Here is a 10,226-nt window from a genome sequence, read left to right as displayed (position 1 = left end):
TCTGGTGTACCGCTACAGCCAGGCAGAAAGGACTTCCGACATACCTTATACACTTCCTTGGTGTCGTTCCGATCCATATACTGGCCATTTACTGTTGTGTAAAGCTGTTGGAACTGGCGAATGTACTCGTGTCCGCTGCCCCATGATGTGATCTTGTATCGCTCGCAAATGTAGAGGAGGAAGTCTTGCGTCGTCCCACGGTCGAGGTTCTCGAGCGTCGCCTTCCACTCGCCGACCTTCATGTCAACGCAGTAGCTGTGCACAAGGAGGTCAGTACACAAACAAGGTTACAGGGAAGCGATGGGGGTATTTATCACATACCGCCTCCATTTATTAAAGATGCCGCTGACGTTGATCTCGGTCTGCTCAGAGTATCTGGGCTTGATGAAACGCACGTTGCCGAGCTGCGCGCGGTGAGCAGCATGTTCCTCCACCGAGAGCGTGGGTTTCTGCTTTGCGGCTCGACTTTGAGCTTGTCTGGCATTGAAGCGCTCGAGGAAAGATGCATGGCATTGATGCAGACCATTTCTGGCCGTAGTCGCGCTGGTGGTCATCGGGTCTGGCATTCAATAAAGGTAAGCAGGCTGGTGATCAAGAACAGCGGCGAGAAATGGAATGAGTGTAAGGACCAGTGAAGAAAGTGAACGAGAGGGAGAGCAGATAGACGAAGGATTCAAACGTGGTCGATGCCGCCATTTATGGTCTAAGAAGTTCACGGCATGCTCGCGCAGATCGACCCCGGGCGGCAAGTAATGCTCTTGACGCGGTCAGCATGACTTGTAAGCAGCGGAAGACACAAAGAGCATAAAGGATGCTGAAATTAGACACCTAGTCGCTGATGGAGGGGGACCAAAATGGGGATGTGTGTCTTTTCCGCAGCGGCCCTGGCATGTACAGGGATCAGTGCGTCAGGGGCAGCATAAGTATATAGTACATGTCCTCCCCCTCTTGTTGTTATCTGGCCCCGCACTGCTAAAGCCTCCAAAAACAGCACCACTTTCCGCCTAAAATAAAGGCATTAACAGCGTTTTCTCTGTTTAAGGAGTAAAAATATTAAATATTAAAGTTTATATAACTTAAGTAATAACTTATATATAAAATATTTTATATTATAAGAAGAAAATTTAACCTTTAAATATCCTAAAACGTCTTATTTTATTTAAATAGCTATTTTATAAGTATTTTACTTTTATAGTTATAAATACTAGCTTTTGGTGGGAAAAGTGTGCGAGGTCTAGGGGTGTACGGGGTGGTGGGGAAATACGTTAGAACCGCACCGCTGGCACATTACCGCATATGGAAATTTTTAGAGCGCCTGATCTGGGTCATGATTTCTCCACAAATTGCCGGATTGAATGTGAGAGCTACCAACACCAGGACCCCCCATTCCGCCACGTCATCATCGACTTCATTGATGCTCGGGATACTGAAGGGGAGCAAGTGATGGCGTCGAGACAGGTACGGTAGTATGGGAGCAGGCGACGGTGTAGGAGTCTTGAAGGATAATGGCGTTGAGCCTGTAGCCAGAGAGGACGGCAAGGTTGGAACTGGAGATTCCATAGGTGATACCTCAATACCGTAAATGGGTCAACTACGTGTTGTAGGATTGTAAGTTCTAAGCCGAGAAAATTCTTGACCTTGAGGTGCTAGCCAGTTTGGTCATAACCCAGCTGCCTAGCGCCACCAACTCAGCCTATTTTTAGCCCATTTAGCCTTACTGGTATGACTTGATATGCTGGTAATACCATGGTATTGAGATTTCTTCAAGCCATACCAAGTCTTGGCGGTATTTACCATACCAATCCCAACTCATACCAGACCATTCCGATCACTGGGTTATATATCACCCACCTCCTTACCCAAGACCTACTGGGGCCGATTATCTTTAATTAGAGCTTCAATTTAGCCTTTATATGGGCATTCCACGAAGAGCCCTGCTCGGGAGCTGTTAGGCCGGTAGGAACAAAGCGAAATTCTTGTTGTGTCAGGGGTAACAGCACCCGGACCATTATTGCGCAGCCTCACATATTCGGCACCATTCTTGGCCATCTTGCCCGCCGTGGCTGCGTAAGGCCAACCTTCTCAACGAATTAACTCAATTACGCAAGCCCGCATTGGCACAAATCAAGTTTTATCTACATACGAAATAACAAATAACACATCTCACTGCCAAGCAGTTTCACAGCTTGGCCCGCTCTTCTCTCGCAGCCTGCGTGATTGCCTGATTTTCTTGATCCCGCAAGATCCTACGCAGAATCTTGCCGCGTGGGCTTTTTGGGATTGAATCAATGAATTTGACTCCGCCCTTCAGCCATTTATACCTCGCTTTCCTGTCCTCTACAAGTTTTGCGATATCCAGTGCCAGGTCCTCCTCTGTTTTCGATAGAGAATCGACACTTCGAACCACGATGGCCTTTGGAACTTCGCCAGCACGCTCGTCCCTGACCCCAATAACAGCACAATCAGAAACAGATGTATGAGTCAGAATACAAGCCTCTAGCTCGGCAGGGGCAACTTGATGCCCTATTAAAAATTAGTTATTAGCGAAGTCATCACAGGCTTCAGAGAACATACCTTGGTCTTTATGAGTTCCTTGATCCGGTCGACGACCTGCAAGTGCTCATGGCCTGCGGCAGATTTACGTACAATAACCTCATCACCAGTGCGCAGCCATCGTCCGTCTGAGTGGTACACAAAGGTTTCACCAGTAGCAAGCTCATTATTGAGATAGCCCAAAACAACTGATGGACTCTGTACCAACAGTTCACCGGGTGTATCATATTCATGAACTTCGTTGCCGTCTGAATCTATAATTTTGGCCTTTGTGTGAGGAAGCAAAGAACCGCAAGATCCACCTAGGATATCGAAGTCGTCGGTAATTGACACCACGGCGGCGGTTTCAGTCATTCCTAACGTGTACGGTGAGTAATAGTTGACATATCAGCAGCAACAATCATACCGAAGCCCTGAATAATTTTCCAATGAGGGTATATTTCCTGCAGACGCGTGATAGTCTCTGGCCCCAGTGGTGCGGCACCAGTGTGCACATGTCGAATGCTGCCTAGATCAAAGCCCTTACATTGGTCCTGGCTAGCCAAGATCTGGACGAGAATAGGGGGCACTACACTCATCTTCTGGATCTTGTACTGTTGAATAGCTGTAAGTAGGGTTTTCAAATTGTATGACATTTGTACGATAACCTCGTCACCTCGATAGGGCGCCAAGTGGCCTATTAAAACAAGTCCGTAGATATGACTGAACGGAAGGAGGCCCAGAGTGACTTGGGTAGCGAGGTCTTGCTTGCGTCTCGACATAGACTCGAAGGTACAGAGCTGGAGTATGTTTGCAATGATATTGTGATGAGAGATTTTGACGGCTTTCTACAAAGCAGGTTGAGCGCTCTGTTCCGGGGACATGCGGGTTCTTCAGTTATTCACATACCGGTAAGCCAGAAGTTCCGCTCGAGTAGCACAGATAAGCCACTTGTCTTGCGCCTTGGCCAGCTGGCCAAATAATTGGGTCAAGAGGCGGAGAATCCTGTCCAGCTACGATCAGGTCCTCAATCGTCGCAAGATCAGGAGCATTGTTGCCCACATGGGGTAAAGGCAAAAGAAATATACGGTTTTGAGGTATTCCGGCAGAAGCGGCTGCTTCCAAGGCTCGTGGTAGCAAGGGGACACAGGTAAATATGGTCTTGCATCCAGATTGACGTAGTTGGTATTCGAGATCAGCAGCAGAGTATTCAGCGCTTGCAGCAGCAACAATACCCGAGAGGCGATGAACAGCATGTGTGGCAGGGACATAATCAATCTAGACAGCCGGTTACGCTGATGAAATAACAGTAGAAGAGCAGAGACTGAACTTACGCAATTGTAGCTAAAATTTGTAACCACACGATTCCATTCCGAGCCTGCGAGCTCCTCTGGGGTTAGGTGTTTACGGAGACCACGTGCGAGGTAGTCCTCTCTCTTTGCGACCTCGCGAGCATCGTACGATTTACCAGTCTTGCTGCAGGTAAATGGGTTCTTTGATCTGTCGAGGGGGCATCGACCGTAGGCCTGGTTGTTGATAAACTCGGGAATAGGAATGTTGTCAGGTGGTTCTGGATTCAGGACAATTAGTATGTCTACCTTACATGAGCAGGTCGAGTGCATTTACCAAAAGGCAATTTGGGCACCCAAGACGGCGTTTTGAAAACCATGACTATACTAGTGCGTGAATAAGAGGCGAAGTGATGCCAATTGGGATGCGATATTGACCTGAAGGTGTACTGGAACACGTCCTTTAGATCCAAGAATTTCAAGGTCTTTAAGAACAGCTGAGCAGCTGAGAGAGTGATAAAACCGAGGCTATGCGACTTCTTTTCTGACCCATCTACCCCGGAGTCCTCTTTTGCTAGGGTGATTGGGTCAGGAGTGATAACGAATACATCGATATCCATCGCTGGTGGGGTTGACGACACTTGACCAGCAGCCGTGGTAGTACGAGTTAATGTCGACGACAGGGGGCGGCCTGGAAATGGGTCTTGAAGCATACTTGTTATTGGCCAAGTGATGTTATCAGACTAGCATGAAACTTCATACTCTCGGGCTGCATAGTAACCGATTCTGTTCGGTCAACACTAGCCAATCGGTGAATAAACAAACCAAGGCTACCTCACGCCGTAGCCGCGGGGTCCGAGGGATTAAACAAGGTCTTTACAACAACATGCCCACATGTGCCTTACTTCCCTATCGCCTCAACGCCACCAATTCACCCATCACCCGACGCATAGCATGCTGTCATACTCGGCCAACCGCGGGCCCAGTGCGTTCAGTATGGCATCGCCTGCAATTGGCAATTCCGACGAGCCTCAACAAGGGAAGCGGGGCCGAGGCAGAAAGCGCTTCTCGCAGGCTTGTCTTTGGTGTCGCTCGATGAAGCTTCAATGTGTTCGTCGCTCTGGTCCCAGCCAACCGTGTCTCAACTGCGCCATGGGCAAGAGAGACTGTACCCTTCGTATAAGTACCACTGTCACGCAACTGTAAGTTGGATAATGCCTACCCTGCATCGGCATCGCCGTACACGTGGTACTGGTGTCTTACCTTTACCGACTATGACTTAGAACTCCAATGCCTAGACCGGCTTTAGAACTCAACCCTCGGCTCATTCCGTCCATATCTCTTCAATCGCCCATACGTGTTCCACGTTATGGCGCGGTTATGTTTCAGAACCTAAGTCTTCTCAGGACCCATGGCTGTTTCGAGGTTCCCAATAGCGACACCTTGAATGTTTTCTTCCAACATTTCTTTCTTTATATACACCCATTAATGCCTATCCTCGACGAGGCGCAATTTTGGAAATCATATTCATCCAACCTCAAAGTAGAAACAATATCAGAACCATCATTACCCCTTATCCTTCTCTTCGCGATTCTTTACACGTCGGTTAGTGTAAGTTAAGCTCACCTTTGTTGATAATTGCGCATACTGACGGACAGTTTGTGCCCATTACTGTTGTCGAGTCCCTCGGCTTTAAGGATTACATCCATGCCAAGTCAACGTTCTATAAACGTGCTGAGGTGAGATTGTTCTCCAAGTCCATGGTGTTAACTTACATAACTAAGAGAAAACAGCTCTTATACGATTGTCAGGCTGAACAACCCTCGATTGTTAGAGCACAAGTAGCGTTGCTCCTCTCGCATTCTTACTATTCTCAGCCACCCCTCTGTGACTTGGCAACGATGTGGCTTAGTAGAGCAATTCGTCATGCTGAATTGTCTGGCGCTCAACACTATGATGCTCCCTGTCTTGGCAGACAGTCAACTTACCCCGAAGAAAATAGGCACCGCAACACTCTCAAGCGTTTGTGGTGGTGCTGCATCATTCGGGATCGCATTCTGTCCCTTACCTCGCATCGAGGTATCCAAATCACGCGTGATAGCTTCGACTTCAACGCTAAGTCGTATCTAGGGCTGGCAGATCTGCACGAAGAAATAGATCACTCAAAGATATACGATAGGGCCGCCAAGATGACTCTCATTGAGCTATTACAAGCATTTGTGGAGTTTTGTGTACTACTCACGGATGTTCTAGAAGAAAAAATCTCGAATCATGTTGACGATTACGCCGTTTTAGCATCTATTGAGCAATATGAACATCTTATACACGACTACAAAAGACGTTTGAAAGTAATACGAAACTCGACGTCGGTCGATAGGTGTATTGTATCACCTGGCACTACACAATCTTCGATCGCTCTATTTGCCAACTTGTCTATCATGTATACTTGGTTCGTATCTCGACCCTGTTTTATAACAGCCTTCTCATGATTTCGAAGCACCGCAGAAACTGTTCTTAGTCACTGCCGGGTCCTGATCATCAGCCGCTCCATGATGACAGATCTACCTCGCATCAAAACAACGCGATTGCATATAAGCTGCGAAAGAGTCCAGAGTGCAACCCATGAAACTATAGAATGCTTGGCTCAGCTGGTGCGCTCGGGTCTTGCTCCTTTACTGCCACTCAGCGCGTACGTTAAGAGTGAACCCCTTCGGATTAACCTTGAAAGCTAACACTTATCCAAGGGTAGGATGCACATTATTTCCCCTTCTTCTGCATGTCCTGAGTCTCAGGCTGCGGAACATGTCGACCGGGCTTGACCTAAACGAGCATGATGTTGTCAACCACCCCGATCAAACGCAGCATAATCTCATGCTTCTTCTTGAAGCTATGCAGGTTTATCGGCTCCGACACTCGGGAATAGACTGGGTTCTTGATGCGGTTCGCACCATCATAGGCAGGTTTTGTCAGTCTTTTCCCAGGTATTCCCTTTCGCGCTCATCCAAAGTCAATCAACATACTGCAAGTTGGTGGGGGGACCTACTCCTGTACCAACCGAAATTTTACCTGTTTCTTTCGTCGATGTTAAATTTGTGTCTGAAAAATGGGAGGATACCCGATACCAATGATTTGCCCCTGGACCTTCGCTTGATGGCTTCTTACAATGATCTTCCCACCGCCACGCAACTTTTCCCAAACGGTATACCAGAGTCCCTAAATCTGGACGACTTTATTATTCTAAGTGGCGCAAATGGCTGCTCCTTGACATTGCGGCCCGTGGAAAGATTTCAAGAAGCAGGAGTAGAAGCAGATGACAACGAGTTTAATATTTAGGATATTTTCGTGACTAGATATACGTAACCTATGGCTTTCCCCAATGAAAATCCTATACCTCGCAATTTCACTTTTCAAGTTATGGTGACCTCGGAAGATTCCGGTCTTGTGTCTTTCAAATCCGATATCGGGTAGTTGTGTCGCCTTTTCCAAACAAAATTCCTTTACCATCCATTCTCCTCAGTCGAAGCATCGGGAAAGGACGGTCCATATAGTGACTTATCATCTCGCATAGAGCCACTGTCAACTATTAGCGATACGATGACCGATCTTAGTATAATACCCCTGTCGTAGGCTCCAAGGACAGTGCATCTACCCGTTCCACTGGTGGCTTCGGTGGCGAACCATACAGGGCCAACATCAGTTTGGAAGTTCTGATTTCTCTCGGTTGTAATACCGACGGTCCAGCTAGACTTGGGCCACCCTGGTGAGACGAGGGTTTATGTAGCCAGTTCCCCGGAGGCTTTTGCCAATTCATGGAGGTGATGCTAGATCTGCAAACATGATTGGCCATGATTGGGAGCATGTCGGGGCTCCACACCACTATCTGTCCCCCTGTGAACCCCTGACCTGATTGACATAATGATAAGCTACGACTCCCGCTATTGGCCAATGGAAAACCCGCCGGCCAAATGATTTCGTAAGAAATAACTTCCTGTTTGGGATGGATCCAAGTGCCTAATATACGTCCAGACTAGTTTTATTTTTTCTGGGTAAAGATAAAGATTTGCATTACTATTGTCTGTGACAGGTGTTGCAGAGCGCGTCTCGCAGCACCAATCGGAGAATGCATTTCCGGGGCTTAGTCAGGCGGCGCGCCCAGGCGCCCACCTATCATTCGCCCACTTGCTACAGTGCTTACTACGGTATCTCGTCTTATCAGAGCAAATTAAGTTCAGAGCTTCCCATAAACTTTAAATTTTGATTCCTTGTCACCTATCATGTGTGTCTTCTTCCACCCCTCCCCGGTGGCGCGTCGTTTTGGCGTTGTCACAGGCTGGATATTGACTCTGCACTGATGCTAGGGTCTGTCGGGGCAATTCATGGATATTGCCGCGGGGGATCCCCCAAGTTGACTGGCTGAAAAGGTTCAAACATCCCGCCTCCACTCCTCCAGGCTCTGTCCACACTCCGACTACACTCCGACTTCATCCTACGCTCTTGGGGAGCTCCTTGAACAGACGCATCGAACCCCTCTGCATTTCACTCTTATCAGTAACCGACTTCATAGAGCCCTATCACTATGATCAGTCTTTTCTCTGCCCTCCCGGTGGTCAGTCTTGCTCGATGGACCACTGCGACAAAGACGGGTCCAGGGCTCTTGCCTGCCTGCGCGGTCAGCTCTTCCGCTCTGGTCCACCTATGTGATTGCGAGTCTCACTGTATTCAATAGACGAGATGCATTGCGCAAAAAAACATCACTTCCTGCGCTACTATGGACATGGCATGCCGTTGCGCAGGTGCCCCTTTACTTGCGGCTGTTGAGCAATGCGTCCTTACAACTTGCACAGCGAAAGAAGGCCTGGGTATCCGGCTGTCCTCAATCCGGATCCAACCTAGCTAACACCTGTGCGAAGCCACCCAGAAGTTCATGTCCGGTGCATGCCATGCATCTGTCCGCGACCAGAGTGGCAAGCTCGGGGCTATTATCAGCGTCTTTACTGCTCTAGCCATTGCCGCCATGGCCGCTCGCTTATCCACGCGATACCTGGTATTGCGCAAGATGGTATTCGGAGACTATGTTGCTATGGTCAATCTGGTTGGTGTTGACCTTGTGGGAACGAGTTCAGGGCTAACATGAAACTGAAAGCTCACCGTTATTGGCCTGTCCACTATCCTGATTTACTGTGGGTGTCTCGCTTGGTGATGGGTTGCGGAACCAGGCTAAGTAACGCGCAGTATCGCAGAACGGTTATGGCAAGGATTTCTTTCAACTCGAACCCGATCAGATAACCCACTTCCTACTTGTAAGCACCCCCAATCTCTAGGGCTTGAGGTCTGTCTAACGGATTTGCGGGTCTTTTATGCCGCCCTTCCTCTGTACCACACGACGATAGTTCTAACGAAAATCGTCATCCTCCTGCTCTACAAACGCATCTTCGTTGCTTACCCTAACTTCCTTCGGTTTGTCTATGGAACCAATATAATATGTATCGCGTACTGGATAACCTTCGTTATTGTTGATGTCTTCCAATGCTCACCTATATCATACGCTTGGACGCGTTGGGATGGTGATCACAAAGGCTCATGCATAGCATATCTACCAGCCGTTTATGCAGTATCAATCATCAACATCGCGCTCGACGTATGGATTATGGTGCTTCCCTGGCCTCGGCTATTACAGATGCAAATGCCTTGGAAGAAGAAGATCCATGTCCTCCTTATGTTTTCCGTCGGGGCATTGTAAGTCTCGTATGATCCTGTGGCACTTTCCCGCTAATGAGCCTGCCTGTAGTATTACTTTGATTTCGGCACTACGGCTTAGCTCCCTACAAGAATACTCAGACACACCGAATCCCACTTGTAATATTAAGAAATAGCCTTGAAATATCTGCCCAAATAACTGACCACCCGGATTAGGGGACTGGGTTCCAATCGGGTACTACTCCGTTATCGAAGCCAGCGTTGGAGTGGTCTGCACTTGCATGCCAGACATTCGAGCCCTGCTGCTCCATATATGGCCCGCTCTTGCGGGCTATACCTATCCCGACTCGAACGAGCCTCCTTCTGGTCGGTCTCCGGCAATTCCCGCCGAGGTCAATACTCACAATGGTGCTTCCGGAGACGCGAACCGCACGGGTCAGCACGGCAAATGCTACAAACAGCAAGACAGGGATGTGCTTAAGAGTAGGAGAGGGACATGTGAGCGGGACGATACAGATGGTGCGAGTGCCGCTGAGTTGATCGAGATGGAATCACCTCAATATCTTATCTCTTTTTTTACACTTTCTTTTATTTAACTCTATATTACTTTTATAACTCTGCCTCTTATTTTAATTTTAATTTCTTATTTTTATTTCTTTTTAAACCTTGTTTATTTTATTATTTTTATATTTTTATCTTTTTTTATAA

The 10,226-nt window shown here is 47.9% G+C and overlaps 3 protein-coding genes across 3 annotated transcripts in view; 1 reads left to right on the top strand and 2 right to left on the bottom strand.

The window, feature by feature from the left end:
* FOXG_16041 (uncharacterized protein) overlaps nucleotides 1–554 on the bottom strand; it is a gene marked incomplete at both ends in the record, with an annotated part of 2,760 nt that extends 2,206 nt beyond the window's left edge. The window contains 2 exons of the mRNA XM_018396117.1: nucleotides 45–255; nucleotides 322–554. Coding sequence (XP_018256404.1) covers nucleotides 45–255; nucleotides 322–554 — 444 coding nt within the window. The remainder of the gene's footprint in view (nucleotides 1–44; nucleotides 256–321) is intronic.
* Nucleotides 555–2,179: 1,625 nt separating this feature from the next.
* FOXG_16040 (uncharacterized protein) lies at nucleotides 2,180–4,201 on the bottom strand (the record flags this gene model as incomplete). Its single annotated transcript, XM_018396116.1, has 6 exons — nucleotides 2,180–2,523; nucleotides 2,571–2,909; nucleotides 2,960–3,380; nucleotides 3,442–3,810; nucleotides 3,867–4,102; nucleotides 4,159–4,201. 6 exons carry the CDS (start codon nucleotides 4,199–4,201, stop codon nucleotides 2,180–2,182), a joined length of 1,752 nt encoding a protein of 583 aa, XP_018256403.1.
* A 4,388-nt stretch (nucleotides 4,202–8,589) lies between these two features.
* On the top strand, nucleotides 8,590–10,138 carry FOXG_22204 (uncharacterized protein; the record flags this gene model as incomplete). Its single annotated transcript, XM_018402602.1, has 5 exons — nucleotides 8,590–8,680; nucleotides 8,732–8,938; nucleotides 9,077–9,557; nucleotides 9,610–9,677; nucleotides 9,735–10,138. 5 exons carry the CDS (start codon nucleotides 8,590–8,592, stop codon nucleotides 10,112–10,114), a joined length of 1,227 nt encoding a protein of 408 aa, XP_018256402.1. The 3' UTR covers nucleotides 10,115–10,138.
* Nucleotides 10,139–10,226: the final 88 nt, after the last annotated feature.

Source organism: Fusarium oxysporum, genomic scaffold (genome assembly GCF_000149955.1).
Source record: "Fusarium oxysporum f. sp. lycopersici 4287 supercont2.30 genomic scaffold, whole genome shotgun sequence".
NCBI classification, from domain to species: domain Eukaryota; kingdom Fungi; phylum Ascomycota; class Sordariomycetes; order Hypocreales; family Nectriaceae; genus Fusarium; species Fusarium oxysporum.
Note: the sequence above shows the minus strand (reverse complement) of the source record. Positions and strands in the feature narration are given on the sequence as shown.